A 22,036-nucleotide genomic window follows, 5' to 3' on the forward strand; every position below is an offset into this window, starting at 1 on the left:
ACGAGCCAACAATTGGATACTTCAAGTAAAAATATACCGGGCGAGTTGGCCGTGCACGTAGAGGCGCGCGGCTGTGAGCTTGCATCCGGGGGATAGTAGGTTCAAATCCCCTGAAGATGGTTTTCCGTGGTTTCCCATTTTCACACCAGGCAAATGCTGGGGCTGTACCTTAATTAAGGCCACGGCCGCTTCCTTCCAACTCCTAGGCCTTTCCTGTCCCATCGTCGCCATAAGACCTATCTGTGTCGGTGCGACGTAAAGCCCCTAGCTAGAACAAGTAAAAATATAATCTGAAACATCTAGAAGTAATAGGACTTCTAATAAGGTCTCGCGGTGTTATTCTGAAATTCTTTAAATTGTTTTGAAAGAAATTTGTATTACCTCAATCTTTATGGGACAAAATTGTCACAGTGATGCTGAAGAAATGGTGCTGAATTTTAGTCCATCACCTACATAAATGAAAATTTGCACATTGTAGAAAAAATAATATATATTTTTACGGTATACAGAGTCCAATGTGTCTATATCCAATGGGAAACAGTTTTCAAATAAAATAAAATAAAACTCAAAGCTTCAGTTGAGTGTACGTAAATAATGACAAACATTTATCTACAAAAGGTGAAAATTATGAGATGCAGTTTGAAATTTACTGCGGATGACAGTGACTTTTTTTAAATGTATATATTTTCTTTTCATGCAATTTTTCATTAATGATGTTATATGTTATGATATCTATGTCCCTTCAAAAACAAATTATATGCTCATTTTCTCCCAGTAACAAATAAGGCCTGTGTTTCAAACACTTCTGATATTACAACATAACGTGAACTGAATTATGGTTTTGTTCAACAATCAATCAATCAATCAATGATCCGCACTTAAGTCTGTCGCCCAGGTGGCAGATTCCCTATCAGTTGTTTACCTAACATTTTCTTAAACATTTTCAAAGAACTTGGAAATTTATCAAATATTTTCCTTGATAATTTATTCCAATCCCTTACTCCTCATCCTACACATGAATACTTGCCCCAATTTCTCCTCTTGAATTCCAACTTTATCTTCATACTATGATCTCTCCTACTGTTAAAAGCGCCACTCAAGCGTATTCATCTACTTATGTCATTCCACAACAACTCTCCATTGACAGCTTGAAACATACCAGATACTTGTAGGATGCTAATTAATTTATTATTTAATCACCTATCCAATACATTATAGTCTTATACAATTAGGATTTGATCCTTATTACCTTATGAAATGTGAAACATGTTTCACCTTTCATTGAAGGTATCTTCAATCTTTGTACCTCCTCAAGGTTAAATTAGGCACCTGATTTATAATTAAAATATAATTACCGAGCTCGATAGCTGCAGTCGCTTAAGTGCGTCCAGTATCCAGTATTCGGAAGATAGTGGGTTCGAACCCCACTATCGGCAGCCCTGAAGATGGTTTTCCGTGGTTTCCCATTTTCACACCAGGCAAATGCTGGGCTGTACCTTAATTAAGGCCATGGCTGCTTCCTTCCCAGTCCTAGGCCTTTCCTGTCCCATCGTCGCCATAAGACCTATCTGTATCGGTGCGACGTAAAGCCAATAGCAATATATATATATATATATATATATAATTATTAAGATTTAATTTTAACATACTTAAAATAGGAGCAGTCTAAAGGAACTGAATAACAGTTTATGGTATTATTGTCTGTTGGTTGTTGGCTGTTGGTTAATAGTTGTGACGAAGGTACATAATACAGTGCTTAGTAGCAGTGGGCTGTTTTGAATCTTTAAATATTACAATGTTTCAGAATGTTAGGAAAAACATTCCAGCAATATGAGAATGTTAATTGAGACCTTATTCAGAAGTAAAGTCGTAAAAAATTGAAAAACTATCTGGTTGAAAACATTCCAGCAATATGAGAATGTTAATTGAGACCTTATTCAGAAGTAAAGTCGTAAAAAATTGAAAAACTATCTGGTTGAAGTCATAGGTTCGAAATTTTTGGTTTGCAATAAGTAATTGTTGATTTAACATTTGGCGTAAACTGACAACCTGATTGGAGTATCTTAACTTGTTACAAATTTAAAATAGGAGCAGTTGAAAAGAAAGATTGACTAAACAGTTTTTGCTACTATTGTGAATAAGAACGATAACAGCCATTAGCTGTTGATAAATAGTTGTGCCAAGGGTACATAGTACAGGGGTTAGTAGCAGTGGTCTAATTTGGGTTTTTAAGTATTACATTTTTCAGAATGTTAGGAAATACATTCCAGCAATATGAGAATAGTTAATTTAGACCTTATTTGGAAAAAATGCCATAAAATTGAAAAAAGAAAACAAAGTGTAAGTCTTTGGCTCGTGATATTTGCCTTGTAAAAGTAATTGATGTTTTAACATTTGGCGTATTCCATACCGAAGAGATCAAATAGTAAAACAACAACTTGATTGGAGTATCTTGACTTAAAATAAGCTTTCATTAATATTGTTAGTGAAGTGAAGTTCTAAGTAGCACAGCTTGATGGTGTTGGTGCATGCTGAATGCTAACGTGTTGATCAAAAGGGACATCTAATTTGTGATGGATGGTGTGAAAGCCAAGCGTGTGTAGACTGTCTACAATTGAGAAAATGTATTATTAAACTTATTGTTCAAAGGAAATGATTTAAACAGTGATGATGATGATGATGATGATGATGATGATGCTTGTTGTTTAAAGGGGCCTAACATCGAAGGTCATCGGCCCCTAAGCTAAACAGTAGAGATGAGTAAATGTGAATATCACTTACCCCTTATGCCACTAAGATGTTATTTATTCGTGTTGAGTGTTGTCGGACTAATGAAGGTCGCTCAGTTCCTACTTCTCATACTGTATCCATGAGGTCATAGTGGAGGGGGAAGCGCTTGGGAAGGAGGAGCTATGGGCTTGCTGGCCACGTGCAGAGGAGAGTTGATGGAAACGGGGGAGGTAGATGGGAGGCATGTGCCTGTCGACATGTTGGAATTGTTGGCTGACATGGTATTAAAGATTTATAAAAAGTTATTCTCATGAAAATTCATTTTTTGAAGTTGAATAGGAATTTGATCATAAAGGGGGCTTTTTATATCTATTATATCATTCAAGTTTTTGTCTTTATTAAAGTGTTAGTCCAAGATGTATAGGTTTTCAAATTCGGTCATTAGCCTGCCTTTCTTGAGTCTTTTTATGATTTTCAATCTCGTTCTATTGTGGTGAAATGTTGACCAGTATCCTTTTATTATGTTCATGTGCGTTAAAGTGTTCTAAATATCTAGTTTAATTTGTGATGAATGTTATGGAGCAAAGCATGTGTAGACTGTCTGTAATTGAGAAAATTTATTATTTATTCGTTTTGAGTGTTGTCGGTTCCTACTTCTCGTATTGTATCCATGAGGTCATAGTGGAGGGGGAAGCGCTTGGGTAGGAGGAACTATGAGCTTGCTGTTCATGCGCTGTACCTTCAACACAACTATTTATCAACAGCTAACAGCTGTTATTGTTCTTATTCACAATAGTACCAAAAATTGTTTATTCAGTCTTCCTTTTCGACTGCTCCTATTTTAAGTTCGTAACAAGTTAAGATTCTCCAATCAAGTTGTCAGTTTACTCAAAATGTTAAATCAACAATTACTTATTGCAAGCCAAAAATCTCGAACCTATGACTTCAACCCGATAGCTTTTCAATTTTTTATGACTTCACTTCTGAATAAGATCTCAATTAACATTCTCATATTGCTGGAATGTTTTTCCTAACATTCTGAAACATTGTAATATTTAAAAATTCAAAACAGACCACTGCTACTTAGCACTGTATTATGTACCTTTGTCACAACTATTAACCAACAGCCAACAGCTGATATTGTTGTTATTCACAATAATATCATAAATTGTTATTCAGTTTTCCTGAAGACTGCTCCTATTTCAAGTATGCTGAAAATTAAATCTTAATAATTATATTTGAACTATAAATCAGGTGCCTGATTTAACCTTGAGGAGGTACAATGACTGAAGATGCCTTCAATGAAAGGCGAAACATGTCTCACATTTCATGAGGTAATAGGATCAAATCCTAATTTTATAAATTGAATAGGTGGTTAAATAATAAATTAATTGGCATCCTACAAGTATAGTAATCTTCAATACGGAACCATAATGATATTTATCACTTGCAACATACCAGATAGTCGAGCATCTCTTCTCCTTACTCCCAAGTCTTCCCAGCCCAAAGTTTGCAACATTTTCATAACACTACTCCTTTGTCAGAAATCACTCAGAACAAACAATGCTGGTTTCCTTTGAATATTTTCCAGTATTTGTATCAAGTAGTCCTGGTAAGGATCTACTACACTGGAGCCATACTCTAACAGCAGTGTTACCAGAGACTTATACGCCCTCTCCTTTATATCCTTACTACAATCCCTAAATACTCTCATAACCATGTGAAGAAATCTGTAACCTCTCTTAATCTTGTTAATATGATTACCACACGTTCATTAATGATCCCTGGAATGTCCTTTCTGGAACCTGTTTCTGCCTTAAAGTATCTATACATATCCTTCCATTGCTCCCTAAAATTCATTTGGCTGCCAATTGTGTGTGCCATCATGCTATCCTTAGCTGATTTTTTCACTGAATTAAATTTCCTGGTGAGTTCCTTCAATCTCTGCTTACTCCTGCTTAATCTTGATCTGTAGTAATATAACAAGAACTCCAAAATTTGTCTAGAGAGAACCTAGATCTCAAGTTGTAGCCATTTATTTTGACTGTTTGTTCGGTCTAGTGTTACATTGGGTTTAACATACTGCACGAGGCCTAGCTCTTCCCACAGTCCACATAAATGTACTTCATTAAGTTCAAAGGGAAGGCCAAAAGAATGTAAATTTCATTATTATTATTTTATAATCACACTAAATAAACACTGTACAATATATAAATAGGATGCTGTAGCATGCTGTCATGGGCAAACTCAATCCATGCTTACTAGTGTCGTGCATTGTTCGAACTTGAGACGGGTAACCAAGACAGAACATCATGTGCCTATCTGCATATGCAACCAGTATCACGCATGAGTGGAGCGTGTAAGCTAAAATGCCCGAGTTTGCTCCAATTCGTTCGACAGGTCATGTTCGGAGCGAGGCTTGCTGACTAGGGAGGATGGCCTTGCTTGCTTTACTGACGTTGCAAGCAATGTGGATTTTCCAGATATAGGGAATCCCTTGTGTACATAGCTAAGCCCGGGAATTCGGAGCTATAAAAGGGCGAAGGAATGGTTGAGTTACCCTTTTGTTTTGAGCTGAAGTTCACCATGGCACGTGAATCGACGGACAGCGTTATGACTAAAAAGCAGTGAATATAAACTAATCAAGAGAGATGGGCTCAGTTCTGATGTTTGGAAGAAGTTCCTGCTTGTGGTCACTGCAGATAGTCGGCAGACATGGTATGTTTCCTGTGAAATGTGCAATGCACTGTTAACATATAAACCCGGTACAACTCATTTAAAAAGAAACAAATTTGCAAATTTAATGCTAGCTTTTCTCGCCAAGTATTGCTTGGCATTACAAAGCAAACCGTAACTAGCGCGTGTGATTTCATGTGTGCCAAAGATTTCCGACCGTTTAACACTGTTGCCGGAGAAGGCTTTAAAGAATTAGGGCAAGAACTGATCAATATCGGTGCTAATCTTGGAAAAGTAGATATTGTTGATGTGTTACCGCATTCTTCCACCATTAGTAGAAACGTCCAAGCAAAGGCAGATGAAATACGAAGCGAAATAATGCCGCTGATTATTTCTGCTATGCACGACAAATGTTGCACGGCTACTGTTGATATGTGGACTGACCAATACAACTAAACCCATTATCTGACGCTGACTACGCAATCTACAGACAGAGAGTGGAAGCTGATCAGTAATGTGGTTTTTACTACAAAATTTTCAAATACAAAGAAAACAAGTGCAAGTATAATTGAGGAAATTCACGAAAGAATGTCCGAGTTAAGCATTCCTCTGTGTGATTATGAAGACATGTTCTTTTGTAACAGATCAGGGTTCAAACATAGAGACAGCTTTCGAAGAACATAGACGTGTGCCTTGTGCTGCTCACTGCTTAAATACAGCACTTGCGCACGTATTCGATGAATCCAGATTTCTTATGAAAGATGTTCCAGTATCTGCAAACACAATAAACGCCGCAAAGGCAGTAGTGAGCTACCTGAAAAAAGCAGTCTTGCTGCCCAGCTTCAAACAACGGTACAACAAGAAGTAATGACGACGTGGAATAGTCTCTATACGATGTTACAGTCTGTTTTTAAGCAGGAGGAATACACGTGGCAGCACGTGAAATTCATTAACCATTTCTCTGACAGGAGGGATATTTACTACATTATTTTCCAGTATTGCTTACCTATATATACGAGGCCGTCCAAGTTCAGTATATTGTAGAATCACAGTCTAAAAATACGAGTTTAATTAATGACAGTTACATGCTCAGTCGTAAGTCCACCATTGAGGCAAAAGCGAATGTTTCCATAGATAAAGGTGCGCGGGACAAACAGCAGCTAAACAAGAACGAGGGGAAGCAAGCACTTCTACCTGTGCCTGAGACAGCGCGTGAAGGAGCGAGTATGAAGGGGCAAGTTCGAACGAACATAGTTCGCCTCGCCTGTGAGAAGCGAGGCTCGGTCATAGCAATACTCGCCAAATATGAACCGAGCATAGAGCGTGTTCTGCACGACACTAATGCTTACCCACGCTAGTACTGGTTCGTAACTCGAGTTACACTGGCCAGTAGTGTCGCCCTAGCATCCCTTTCCAAAGAGGTTACAACATAAACTCTGTCCTTACGGGTGCTGCCCTCTTGGGACAAACATACACCTAGAGTTCAAACACTATTTAATAAAATTATGTATAGTCTTCTGTGTAAATGTACATCCAGATTTCAGAATATATATTTATCAGCAAAACCCTGCATACAACATGATACCATTGTACAGATTTTTTTAAACACTGCATTATTCTATGAAATTTAAGTTGTTATAGTCTTAAAACTTAAACTGCAGTAATTCAAGAAATATTGAAAGACAAAAGCTTACTTATCTTCCACAATGTAGATAAACAGTTCTTGGTTTCAACATTTACACAGTGAGTCTGTCTTTTTTCTTTTCCTTAGTGTGGTAACTAAACATAGAGGCTTCCTCCTCCAGACCTTGGGAGATAAGGAGGTGCACGACTGGCTGTACGCCATTAACCCACTTCTGGCTGGTCAAATCAGGTAAGTAAATAAACATTTAAATATCAGCTCAACAGGCATGGTACTCCAATTGTTTTTTTGTTTTTTTTTATACTTTCTTCCTGGCTTATTTTACTACTTTCCAATTCTGTTACTGGAACAACAATGATTGTTTAAATTTAAACAATTTTAACAATTTACTGAGTAGGTTTTGTCCTTTGTCAGTCTCAGTTTTACTAGTTCATATCCTTGTTGTTTGTGTTGTTGTCTTGTTCTGAACCAAACAGGAACATGAGTGGTAGGAAATAGACTTAGTTTGGCTCTCATTTGATGAGAGATGAAAGGACAAACTTGCTCAGTAAACTGTCAAATATTTTTGAAACAACCATTTTGTAAATATTTTCTACAAAAAAATGAAATGCTCCAAAACATTGGAACAGTTTAGTTGATTGTCCGGATGCTACATTAACCCGGCAGGACGCGCACTGACTGTTGAGATGGAAGGACGCGCAATGGGTAAAAATTACCCACAAGCAAAAATCCTCCTTAATTCTGAATTGTAGTTATTGGAAACCATATGAATGATGATTAAACTTATGTAGTAAATCATTTGTAATAGTTTCGGAGTAATTATGGCAATGTGCAACTTGTGATAATAAGAATGAATATTGAAATATTTATATTCTCATAAAACTTGCATATACACTGGCATCTCTTACTTGTTTATATTAAATCTTTTATATTAGACACACATTTTCTGTATCAAAAGAGTCACGTACAGGTATGATAAACACCCATTGGCTATAGAGGGAAAAGCAGAGGGTAAGAATTGTAAGGATGTTCAAAGATCAGACTTGATTACACATCACTCATGGTCCATTGCTTCCTGTTGTTCATTCATTTCTTCCACACATTCTCCACATACTGACTTCAAAAAGGTTCCTGGCAAATTAGTTTTTCGTACATTACACAACATGTGGTGTTTTTTTTTTTTTTTATTCCACGGTCTTCGCATCTTCCTGCTCAACGCTTTCTGAGGACAGTACTTTTCCTTTCCTCAGATTTTACAGAAAGCCACTGAACACATTTGGAAAATTGTTGGTGGAATCATTATTTTACTTCTCAATGCCAAATGTTCGTTTATGAGATTCAAAGACAGCATTTCAAGCAATTTCGAAGGATTGTAGGTTCGGAGTTGAGTTTAGATTATTTGCTTTATGGATGACTTGAGCATTTGAAATAGGATACAGTTGTCAATTACTAATTCCTATGAACGAATTAGAAACGTGTCTGATCACTTTCTTCAACATGATCAATTTCTCAGTCATCAATAGCTGTGATGTCGCTGTTTTCCTTGGGAGCAACATTTTTTTAATTTTGCTCTGTTTCATAGAATAATACACCTTCACTTCCTGAAATTCACTAAAATTTTGCGTAAACTTGCCGAAAAACACATATATACTATAAAGTACACTTGACTAATAATAATTACTGCACTGTTTGTCCATAAAAACAAATAGTTAGCAATAAACAAGAATGGCATTCTGAAATGTATGAGCGCGCTCATGGGTGAAATTTACCCATTCAATGTTTCTCTCACACAATGAGCGGAACTAACAAAGCTGCACAGCTGATTTAAGGTCATGACATTTGAAAGGGCTCACTCGCAATGTACTGAGAGAGGAGGCCTGAAGAGCACATTAGAAATAACTAAAAGATACACTTCAATTTCATGCGGGTAATTTTTACACATATGTGCATCCTTACAGATTAAATGTTTAATAAAGTTAGAATTGATGGATGGTTACATCTCCATAACGAACCAGTGGTGCAGTTCTAAAAACCTGTGAAGATAATAGGAACAGAATTTATAGTAAAGTGCAAGCCAAAGTAACCAGTGTTATACTTAAGAGGAATGTTGAAATGATGATTTCCATTCTGAAGCCCATTGCTGAGACTCTTGATAAACTACAAAATGATTTATGTTCCATTGATCATGCTCTGTATCTCTGGAAATAACTTAAAAAAACACATAATTGATGTGTCCCTAGAGGAAAATATTAAGAATACATTTGTAAATAAATATAACAGGGTTTTTTCTCCTGCTCATTTTCGTGCTTGATTCTAAGAAAATCAGCAACATGAATTGTTGCAATTAAGTGAGGATAAGAAGAAATTGGGACTTCATTTTGCAAGCTCAAAATATACTGTAAATCTAGTTCTCTTCTATGTCTTAGAGTGAAATTCCAGACACAATGTCCACCATTTCAAGAATTAATTTCTTGAGTTTGTGGTGTCACAAGTGCCAAGCTTATGAATGGTGGAAGAGGAACAAAAGAAAAAAGTGCAGTTGAAAACTTTTATCCTAATATATTCCCCATCATCAAACAACTTTTGACTTGTGCAGGAAGAATTTTTTCTTCTTTCAGTTTACATCATTGAAAGCTTTGAAACAGACTGAGAACTGAAAAGGCCTCTAAACTAGTGTTTTTATTCAGTGTGTTTAATACCAGTGATAAGCTTATTTTCTTTTTGTGTTTGTAGGAAACCTTAGCATTTTTTGAATACAGTACTTTATTTAAGGTCACTTAAACTGTGTGGTTATGCAACTGTTCTACTGCAGTAGAATCCTGATATACGTTCCCGGAAACTACGTTTTCCTGTATTATTCATTCAAAATACGTGGTCCCGCGAGCATCCTAATTAAATCACGTAAAAATCCTGCGTTATCCGTTCCTTGAAGAAACGATTTCCCGGATCATCTGTGCAGAAATTTCAGTCCCTTCAATGCTAAATCCTCGATCATGCATTTTTCAAGAAAATGTATCTCATGAAAGGACGGCTACAGCATACTTACGGATCTTGGTGTTAACGTCCCGTCATTGTGGTAATTTGAGGAAGTACAGTACTGGAAAAGCGATCGGTGGTAAACTTGCATATCCATCTTAGCTATTCGGGTGGTATTGTTAGAGAATCCCTGGAAATCATAAAGCAGGGAGTGTCCACAACAATTGGAAGGAGACAGAGAGCATTTCGACAGCTCTACTTGAAGATGGAACGAATTTCATCAAATGTTCGTACTTGTAAAACGTCTACATTATGTCCGGGTTTAGATGTTTGTTTTTTACTTTTTTTTTATTTTATCGCCGAACAGGTTTTCGGCATTTCGCTCAGGGCACTGTATAGTCACTGGGCTTTCAGGCAGGAATCGAAACTGCTCCTTCTTAAGTAACACAAATTTACAGTAGTACCGTATTTTAATATTATCATACATGATTATGTTGATATAGAGTTGATTCCCATAGGGAATTGAAATATTTGTCTCGAATGAGTAAATTTATAATACCAATATAAATGGTCCATTATTGGACATTATACATTTTCCAGCTAACTCATTCCTGGTTGCTTGCTGGAAAATTTATAATGTCCAATAACGGGCCATTTATATTGGTATCACGATTATGTTATCGCTACCAGAACAGATATTGCACCTTACATACATAAAGCCATGGGAGTATTTGGGATTGCCTATTACTGTTTTCATCCTAATATAAGACTGGGGATTTCATGTTTTTGTGTTAAAATGTTGTAAAAACAGAAGTCGTTTTATTTGCGCATGTTACGTTTAAAGCTTTGTATCATTTCGCACTCGTACTGACTTGTACAGCTTTCCAGCTGAGCTCAAGGTCGCGAATAATAGTAATTTTGGAAGTGTTAATGATATTTTTTTCTCTTCCAATTTCATTGTCATTAGTGACGGGCAGAATTGAATTGAATGCATTTAAGAACTTGAAGATCGATACTTACATTCGAAACCATATTCTCGAGTGCAATATAACTTTGAAAAGTCATTGTAGGCCTAATTTACATGGTACAAGATTTCCATAAACTGACTACGAACAGTATACGGGTGACCAATTTACAATGGAAGATTTTTTAAAAAATTTAAAAAAGGATTTTGTCATCATTTTGGGCGCTTTTGTATCTAATGTGCATTATTTTATTAGATTAGAGAATTAAAAACTACTTGTGGTCAGTTGTTGTTTGGCTTGGCATTACGGGTATTAGATTTTTCGAAGAGTTTGGCTGATCAAAGTTGCTGAACTGAAAGCAGTTTTCAGAGGAAACTGACTAAGTTTCCCCAGTAAAACTGAATGTAAAGCTTTGAGATTTTTAAGTCGCATACCGGTAATTAATGATTGAAGCCGGCCCCGTGATCTAACTTGCCTGCCTCTCACCCAGAGGGCCTGGGTTCGATTACCGGCCAGGGCAGGAATTTTTACCTTGATACGAGGGCTGGTTCTAGATTCACTCATTCTACGATTACCTTTAATTGAGGAGCTATTGAATGGTGAGATGGTGACCCCAGTCTAGAGAGCCAGGAATAACGGCCGAGAGGATTCGTCACACTGACAAGGCGTCACCTAATCTGCAGGCCTACGGACCGAGGGCAGTCGCTTGGTAGGCGGAAGGCCCATTGGGGCTTTAGTTTGGTTTGGTTTAGGGGCCTTTGATATAAGCGTCGATTCCCATAGGGAATCTGAAATATTTGTTCTGAATGAGTAAATTTATAATACGTAGGTGCTTTGAAAAGTTCTCGGAATGTACTAGAATTAAGTATCTTACCTCGGTGGAACTGCTTTTATTTTTCAACATAGTCTCCTTGTAGACTAATGCATTTGGTCCAGCGATGTTCCGATGCCTTGATCCCATCTCGAAAATGAGATTCCTCCAGGCCTGCAAAATACCTCTCCAATTTGGCTGTCAGTTCTTCCCTTGTAGAAAATCTTCGTCCACCAAGGAAAATTTTCAGCTTGGGGAATAGATGAAAGTCTGATGGTGCCAAATCAGGTGAATAAGGTGGATGTGACAACAATTCGTACCCCAGTTCATGAAGTTTTGCCAGGGCAATAACACTTGTGTGTGGTGGAGCGTTGTCCTGATGAAAGATGACCTTTTTCCTTGCCAAACCAGGCCTTGTTTCGCATATCTTTTCCTGTAGTTGGTCTAGGAGGTTTGCATAGTATTGCCCCGTAATTGTTTGGCCAGTAGGAAGATAATCTATCAGCAGAATGCCTTTTGCATCCCAGAAAACCTTTCCGGCCGAACGCACTGCCTTTGCTTTCTTTGGTGGTGGTGAATCAGCATGTTTCCACTGCTTTGACTGCTGTTTTATCTCTGGGGTATAGTAGTGGACCCAAGTTTCACCTGTAGTCACAAACCGGCGCAGAATATCTTGTTGGTTGCACTGAAAACGGGCCAGATTTTGTTCGGACATTTCCAATCTGACGCGTTTATTGTCCAATGTCACCTTTGTAAAGCGGCACCCATCTTGCGGAAAATTTTTTCATACCCAATTCTTCGGTTAAAATATAATATACCCATTCAGAAGACATCCCTACAGCTTCAGCAATCTCCCGCACTTTCAGTCGACGATCCTCCATGACCATTTTATGTACTTTTGCGATAAATTCTGGGGTCGTAACATTTTTTGGCCGTCCACTACGCGGATCATTATCCAAGCTCTCCCGACCAAATTTAAACTCGCTGGTTCACTTGGCAACAGTTGAAAATGAAGGAGCAGTGTCCCCCAGTGTGTTCTGAAAGTCAGCATGAATTTCCTTTGCTTTCATACCTTTCTTTACAAAGTATTTAATCACTACTCGAATCTCAGTTTTTTCCATTGTCACAAATCAGTGCGCGGGAACAACAACAAAGAGTCGTCACTACCACACTCCTGCAGCTAGAGCACTGACACGTCACGTGTTCACTCACAAAGGATGTGTGATTATTGAGCGGGAACCTCGTTGCTCTAGCACTGACATCTAGCGATGATTCCAAGAACTTTTCAAACCGTCCTCGTACCAATATAAATGGTCCGTTATTGGACATTATAAATTTTCCAGCTAACTCATTCTTGGTTGTCAGCGTTTCGCCCCAGTATGCTAGTCTGGGCTCATCAGTTGGTACCTAGCACACCTACCAAGATGCATAGCTAGTGCACACCATGGAGGCCACTGCGTAGGCTAATTGGAGCCACCGGCAGTGCCAATGCGCTATGAGAGACGTCCCATTAACAAAAATTGATGCCTACTTGGCTATCAGATGATATAGGTGTTGATTCCCATAGGGAATTTGAAATATATGTTCCGAATGAGTAAATTTATAATACCAATATAAATGGTCCGTTATTGAACATTATAAATCTTCCAGCTAACTCATTCCTGGTTGTCAGCGTTTCACCCCTGTGTGCTAGGCTGGGGTCATCAGTTGGTACCTAGCACACCTACCAAGACGCATGGCTAGTGCATACCGTGGAGGCCACTGCGTAGGCTATTGGAGCCATCGGCAGTGCCAGTGCACTATGAGAGACTTTGTCCCATTACCAAAAATTGATGCCTGCTTGGCAATCGGATGATATAGGTTTTTGATTCCCATAGGGAATCTGAAATATTTGTTCCGAATTAGTAAATTTATAATACCAATATAAATGGTCCGTTATTGGACATTATAAATTTTCCAGCTAACTCATTCCTGGTTGCCAGCGTTTTGCTATTGGTATTAGGGGTCTTTGTAAGATTATAAGAATACGTATTTCATTTTTGTGATGTTTAGCAAAATTGTTGATGGTTCATCGTTCCCAGATTTTCCATTTTCCCATGTTGTACTTTTTTTTTTCGTGCTCCATCCGGAAACGGAGAATCGAGGTTCCACTATACATTAATAAACAAATGACTAAGTATACAGGAACATTAAAAATTCTATTATTAAGAACTGAAGAATTTGTTTTGATTAATTGATGTCATTAAGTGCAGATTAAAAGTTATTAATATTGGCTTCTCGTCTCCACCTGTATGTAGAGGGCAAGACTAATAGAATGTGTCTGATAGAAATTAGAATATGCAATACACACATGTTGGAGGGAGGTTCTTTAGTAAGTGTGAAGAAGTGAGCTTAGTATGTCCAGTTCTGAGACAAGTATGTTAATATTGCATTTTGTATTACTACTTGATCAGTGACGGAGGTATGAGGGATGCCAGTACTCTTTAATGAATGGTGTGAATAGGGTCCATTGGTGCATTCATGTCAGTGGACTGGGTAGACTGATATGTAGTAGCAACTTCCGACTCAGCAAGGAAAGGTATGCAAAACTACCTCACTTATTTACCTTGTATCACTCTTCAGTGCCATTTGTGGCAGCTAATGGCAGAGTTGTTGAGGATCGAATCAGCCTTTGAGCTGAATACTTAACATACCTATACTGTACTGTCATATCAATCTGAAGAGAGAAATGAGTTTTAAACCAGAAAAAATGTTTTAACAAAGAAAAAGCATGGTTTTTAAAAGGTTTTTTCCTAACCCTGCAGTTTAATACAACCAGATTTGAGGCAAGGCATCCTGTAGTCACGAACAACAGCTGATTGACATAGAAAAGTGTCCTAAAAGTCATGCTACAAGGCACTCTGGGGATGAGCATCTGTGATATGTTCTGAGTTGTAGCCCTCCTTGTGCTCCTGTAGTTTGGCCGACCCAATTGACCTGTGGTCTCTAAACGTTAGAATTAAGACCAGTTCCCAGCTTCACAGATATTTACTGATCACACTCACAACAATTTTAGTAAGCCTTAGATGAGACTGATAGAATCTCACTTCCTTTACAGGCCAACTTGAATGAAATGGAATTTATCAATATCAGTGGAGGATATCAAAGAAATAAATAAAGAAAGAGAAGAAAAAATAATGAAATGGCAATCAGCAAGCAGGATGTTTTAGAACTGAGTGTTATTCAGTTGTGGGGAAAGAAGAAGAAAGAAGAAGTGCTCTTAACAAGTATGAAAAGGGAAGAAAAAGCACTGTGCAGAGTGGGATTGTTTTTCAGGAAAACCATACCACATAGCATTGTTTGTTAGCCACATAAATTTGTTAAGAAGGAAACCATACTTTTCAATGTCCACTCGCTTAATGTTACTTCAAAGCTCTTCAGTCTTTTGAAAACACTAATTATAACACACACAACACTATAACATACCTGTAAAAAAAAAAAAGACACACTGTTAAACAAAAAATGACATGTTCGTTCTACAAGATCCTCATCTTCTATCATATTAAATCATCCACAAACATGTACAATATTGTTTACGTTGTGTAAACTTGTCAGTGATTGAGAATTGGTGATGTTATGAACAAGTGAGATAAATTATGAATGTAACCTAGTCCTCCACTGAAAAGAAAAAGAGAGAGACTACTTGTATTTGAACCTTGGTACTATAGGAGATTACTGAAAATTAGTTGGAGAGAAATGGTCATGAATGAAGAGGTGTTTAGAAGAGCAGGAGAGAGATGATGTTTTATGACACAAATAAAAAGACAACAGGATCATCTAATCTATATATATGAAATAAGAGTTTTGTCTCTTACACCACCTACCTATTCTGGATCGGTTGAAACTGGCTAAAACTGCCAGGAGCTGAATCCGGGCCTCTTAGACTAGAGAACAAAGTGTAAAAGGCATTTCCCCAGAGCAGAGAGACAATAACATAGAGCAGAGGTCAATTTCAATGAATTGTGTTTATTAACATAAACTAGAGAGCAAAGGTTTGAAGATAGGCATAAAACAAATAAATGGGGAATACAGGGAGTTAAATACTCGCATATATGGCTTGTAAAGATACTCCAATCACAATCAGATCGCTTGACTTATCCATCTGTATCTTATAAAATCTTACACCATCGCAACAGAGGTTTCGTGAACTGTGATACAATTATTTTTTATTTACTACCAAAGAGTGGCAATTGGCGTATGGCTTTTAGTGCTGGGAGTGTCCGACGACAAGTTCGGCTCACCAGGTGCAGGTCTTTTGATTTGACATCCGTAGGCGACTTGCGCATCGTGATGAGGATGAAATGATGATGAAGACAGCACATACACCCAGACCCCATGCCAGTGAAATTAACCAATTATGGTTAAAATTCCCAACCCTGCCGGGAATCAAACCCGGGACCCCTGTGGCCAAAGGCCAGCACGCTAACCATTTATCCATGGAGCCGGACATAAAAATGAAATGATTAGCTGTTTATTAAAGACACAAATTACTACTTAAAGTAACATATGCAATGTACATAAAAATAACTTCCGTCCTGAAGTTGTAAAAAATAAAATCTCACACATGCATTATATCTAGTAATATTTACGTAAAAAGCAAGGTTGCTGAACACAATAACATTTTCAAAAACAAGAAGTGCTCATAATACAAATAGTAACGCGTATAACAGGAGTAAGTTTCCTGCTCCACTTCAACATAACACCAACGCCATTAGTCGCGCAATAAGAGAAACTCTCACGCAGTGCGCACGGACACATAGGAACCTTTGTTCTGACTAGGGGAAGGGGTGCTTGCCCTTCAAATGTGAATCGCTCTACACATGACAGTTATAAACTCAGCTAGAAGAGGGAACAGTCACCTCCCTTTCATCACTGAGAAGTAATACCACAATAAAAAATAATGTGAGAAAATCTCATACAGCAACCACGCGCAGGTTAAGGACCATCAGCAATCATGAGGTGAAAGAAACAGCTTTCACACAATAAAATTATCAGGGCTCCCCAGACAAAGTCAAGGCTTTTTTGTCAAAAAAAGAAACATGGTTCCCAACAATCTCCAAAGAGACTGCATCCGCAGAAATCAAAGACGCCAGTGAACCAAGGCTGACAGAAAAGTAAACAAATATGGAACACAAGGAGGTAAGAAAGAGTTGCCATTGTATGGAAACAAATAAACATGAGTCATAAAGCAAGTAAAATGAGAGCAAAATCCTGAAATAAACACATTAATAAGCTGAGGAAGCCGCAAACAATAACGAGATAAGAATAATGACAAAAGTAAATATTCATAAGAGTGGTGGTGGTGGTGATTATTGTTTTAAGAGGAAGTACAACTAGGCAACCATCCTCTATATAACACTAATCAGAGAGAAAAAAATGGAATGGGTCCGACACTTCGAAAAATGAAGGTATCGGCCAAAGAAGACAAGGGCCACTAAGAGCATGAAAATGAAAGACTGCCGAGGCCTCCATACGTAATACCGCCGGGGTCTGAAAAGAATAAGAGTTGACCAAGGAAGGTTGGATAGGATAGATGAAAGTGAGGAGCCTGGCACAGGTAAATGGAAGCAATGCCAGGATTCAGCTGAGGGCCCCGCGGTCGCCAACCCATGCCCCAAAGTTCAGAGCCCCTGAGGCCCTTTTTAGTCGCCTCTTACGATAGGCAGGGGATACCATGGGTGTTATTCTACAGCCCCCACCCACAGGGGGAATAATCATAAGATACTGAAAAGTAACACAGGTCCGATAACCATTCCACACCCACACACACTGAGACCAAACATCCGAAGCAGAGTGAATAAAAAATATAATATCAAGACACTTTACGACAAGAATCGTAACAGCATGACATGAATCAGTCAACGGCTCATGAGCTTGATCCGAGAGCACAAATCAGATCCCTGGGTCACCCAGTCAAAACACATATCATGAATAAGGTACACGCCGCACGACACGTATTCATGTCTCTCACACCAACCGAACATGAAGCATACAGCATCAGCGGTAGACCATAATGCAAATCATAAGCTCGAGCCAAACGTCAAAGACATAGAGAAATAATAAGTCTCCAATCAAAAACCACAAACAAACTCATCACACACATGAATAATCAGATTGGTGCTACCTTTTGCTCTATGTAGGAACGATTACATAACAAGCAGACATGAAGAGAAAAGGACGACAGTGAAATAAGTCTGCAGCAAAATCATAAAAGAATAATACACTAAATAGGGATCTCTCTGAAAACAAACTAGCATAACTATGGCAAGCCAAGAAAGGATAAGTAGGATAAATACCTTGAGATTGGAGAAGTCATATTCATTGACTCTGAACTAAGCCATACAAGATAAAATTTTAATATTTTTGTAGAACCATTTGTACGAGATGAAAGTTATCTCGTAGACCAAAGTCTCTCATCTTTTCTTTAAAAGCCATTATTGTCAGAAGACCAAAGATAACTCGAATCAAAGATAAGCTAGAAAGAAATGCTTTGACAATCCTCCGTTACTTGAGGTGTCATCTGTCTAATCGGGATGAACTACATGTCAAGTCAGGCATAGAGAACACTAAGCAGCCATAACAGACTGATCTATGGCATCGTAAAGAATGCGATATCTAGTAAAGTACAAAAGTATGATATGAAGGTAATAAGGTGCGGCTCACTGTACATTGCTCAGAATTTGAAAAGAATGGTATTTCTGTATTGGTCATGTCCACTGTAGCAAGGAAATGCACCTTTTGCATTTCCATAATTTCTGTCTGTATGTAGGTATGTATGTACACGCATCACAAGAAAACGGCTGAAGAGAATTTGATGAAAAGCAGTATGGAAAGTCGGAGGATGAGCCACTACAATCTAGGCTATAAATAATTTTATTCACACTGAGTGAAATAGTAGTTTAGGGGAAGGCCTAAAATGAAATTCTCAAATATTTTATTAGTGGTCCTATCGATAAATATTACACAACTAAAGTTGCATAGAATTAAATTTTTGATCATTTATGTCTTGTACATTTGTACCGTTCCAGCACTGATAACACAGACATTCATGTATTTGTATTTTTGTCGCTAAGTCCACATCAACACCGAGCCATGAGAAAATGGTTAACAGAATTGAATGATAATTGGTATATAGAGTCAGGGAATAAGAAACTACAGTTTAAGCTGTAAACAATTTTATTCACCCTAGATAAAATTGTAGTTATGGGGAAAGCGCCTAAAATTTAATTTTTAAATACCTATGTTATTAGTCCTATCGGAAAGTTTAATAAAACTTTTATTCAATTCTACATTCATTTTATTTCAAATTAGCAGTGAAGAGGGGGTTTCAGCCCTGGCTTGGAGGAAAAATTTGTCCTCAAGTCAGAAAGGTTTCTCCACTGCCAGTGTAGTGAATTGAGATTTTCTTGCTCATCGGTTACTCCTAGGAAACAGATTAGTAAAAAGGCATAGTTTTGGTCCTGGGACTCTCCAATATTCGATTTCCCCCAAAAGACTAAGAGTGTTCACGGATCACGGCTGTCTGTGGCTTGGTCATTCCAGCTCTGGAACTTTGGACTGTTACATAACAAAAGTTATTGTTGTTGTTTGAGTCATCAGCCCATAGACTGGTTTGATGCAGCTCTCCATGCCACCCTATTCTGTGCTAACCTTTTCATTTCTACGTAACTATTGCATCCTACATCTGATCTAATCTGCTTGTCATACCCCTACTGTTCTTACCACCTACACTTCCTTCAAAAACCAACTGAACAAGTCCTGGGTGTCTTAAGATGTGTCCTATCATTCTATCTCTTCTTCTTGTCAAATTTAGCCAAATCGATCTCCTCTCACCAATTCGATTCAGTATCTCTTCATTCGTGATTCGATCTGTCCATCTCACCTTCAGCATTCTTCTGTAACACCACATTTCAAAAGCTTCTATTCTCTTTCTTTCTGAGCCAGTTATCATCCGTGTTTCACTTCCATACAATGCCACGCTCCACACAAAAGTCTTCAAAAACATCTTTCTAATTCCGATATCAATGTTTGAAGTGAGCAAATTTCTTTTCTTAAGAAAGCTCTTCCTTGCTTGTGCTAGTCTGCATTTTATGTCCTCCTTACTTCTGCCATCGTTTGTTATTTTACTACCCAAGTAACAATATTCATCTACTTCCTTTAAGACTTCATTTCCTAATCTGATATTTTCTACATCACCTGCCTTCATTCGACTGCACTCCATTACTTTTGTTTTGGACTTATTTATTTTCATCTTGTACTCCTTACCCAAGACTTCATCCATCCCATTCAGCAACTTCTCGAGATCTTCTGCAGTCTCAGCTAAAATAACAATATCATCGGCAAATCTCAAGGTTTTGATTTCCTCTCCTTGGACTGTGATTCCCTTTCCAAATTTCTCTTTGATTTCCTTTACTGCCTGTTCTATGTAAACAATGAAAAGGAGAGGAGACAAACTGCAGCCTTGCCTCACACCTTTCTGGATTGCTGCTTCTTTTTCAAAGCCCTCGATTCTTATCACTGCAGACTGATTTTTATACAGATTGTAGATAATTCTTTGTACTCGGTATCTGATCCCTATCATCTTCAGAATCATAAATAGCTTGGTCCAATCAACATTATCGAATGCCTTTTCTAGATCTACGAATGCCATGTACGTGGGCTTGTCCTTGATTCGATCCCCTAAGATCAGACGAAAGGGGGGTAGCAGCCTTTCGGTAGTTGCAAGGGCGGCAGTCTAGATGATTGACTGATACGGCCTTGTAATAATACTCAACATGGCTTAGCTGTGTTGATACTGCTACACGGCTGAAAGCAACGGGAAACTACAGCCGTAACCACCTCCCGAGGACATGCAGCTCTCTCTGTATGAATGATGTACTGATGATGGCTTCCTCCCGGGTAAAATATTCCGGAGGTAAACTAGTCCCCCATTCGGATCTCCGGGTGGGGACTACACGAGAGGGGGCGATCATCAGGAAGATGGATACTGACATTCTGCGAGTCGGAGCGTGGAATGTTAGAAGTTTGAATCGTTGTGGTAGGTTAGAGAATCTGAAAAGGGAGATGGATAGGCTAAAGTTAGATGTAGTTGGTATAAGTGAAGTACGTTGGCAGGAAGAACAGGATTTTTGGTCAGGCGACTACCGAATTATCAACACGAAATCAAACAGGGGTAATGCGGGAGTTGGTTTAATAATGAATAAGAAAATAGGGCAGCGGATAAGCTACTACGACCAGCATAGTGAAAGAATTATTGTCGCCAAGATAGACACCAAACCAATGCCCACCACAATAGTGCAGGTCTATATGCCTACTAGTTCAGCGGATGATGAAGAAATTGAAAGAATATATGAGGAGATAGAAGATTTAATACAATATGTCAAAGGTGACGAGAATCTAATTGTGATGGGAGACTGGAACGCAGTGGTAGGCCAAGGAAGAGAAGGTAGCACAGTAGGAGAATTTGGATTGGGACAAAGGAACGAAAGAGGAAGTCGGCTAGTTGAATTCTGCACTGACCATAATTTAGTCCTCGCCAATACTTGGTTCAAACACCACAAACGACGGCTGTATACGTGGACGAGACCTGGAGACACTGGAAGGTATCAAATAGACTTCATTATGATTAGGCAGAGATTCAGAAACCAGGTGTTGGATTGCAAAACTTTCCCAGGAGCAGACGTGGACTCTGACCACAACTTGTTGGTCATGAAATGCCATCTGAAGTTGAAGAAACTGAAGAAAGGAAAGAATGCAAAAAGATGGGATCTAGACAAGTTGAAAGAAAAGAGTGTGAGGGATTGTTTCAAGGAACATGTTGCACAAGGACTAAATGAAAAGGCTGAAGGAAACACTATAGAGGAGGAGTGGAGAGTCATGAAAAATGAAGAAATGTTAGGAAGGAAGAAAAGATCAACTAAGAATCAGTGGAAAACTCAGGAGATAATAGACCTGATTGATGAACGACAAAAATACAAGAATGCTAGAAATGAAGAGGGCAGAAAAGAATACAGGCGATTAAAGAATGAAGTGGATAGAAAGTGCAAGGTAGCTAAGGAAGAATGGCTGAAGGAGAAGTGCAAGGATGTCGAAGGCTGTATGGTCCTGGGAAAGGTAGATGCTGCATACAGGAAAATCAAGGAAAACTTTGGAGAAAGGAAATCTAGGTGTATGAATATTAAGAGCTCAGATGGAAAG

General features: G+C 38.3%; 1 protein-coding gene across 1 annotated transcript in view; it reads left to right on the forward strand.

The window, feature by feature from the left end:
• The window catches only part of unc-104 (kinesin family member unc-104), an 871,528-nt gene that overhangs the window by 827,299 nt on the left and 22,193 nt on the right, over positions 1-22,036 (forward strand). The window contains exon 33 of the mRNA XM_067138474.2: positions 7,178-7,279. Coding sequence (XP_066994575.1) covers positions 7,178-7,279 — 102 coding nt within the window. The remainder of the gene's footprint in view (positions 1-7,177; positions 7,280-22,036) is intronic.

This window comes from Anabrus simplex, chromosome 1, assembly GCF_040414725.1.
Source record: "Anabrus simplex isolate iqAnaSimp1 chromosome 1, ASM4041472v1, whole genome shotgun sequence".
Taxonomy (NCBI): domain Eukaryota; kingdom Metazoa; phylum Arthropoda; class Insecta; order Orthoptera; family Tettigoniidae; genus Anabrus; species Anabrus simplex.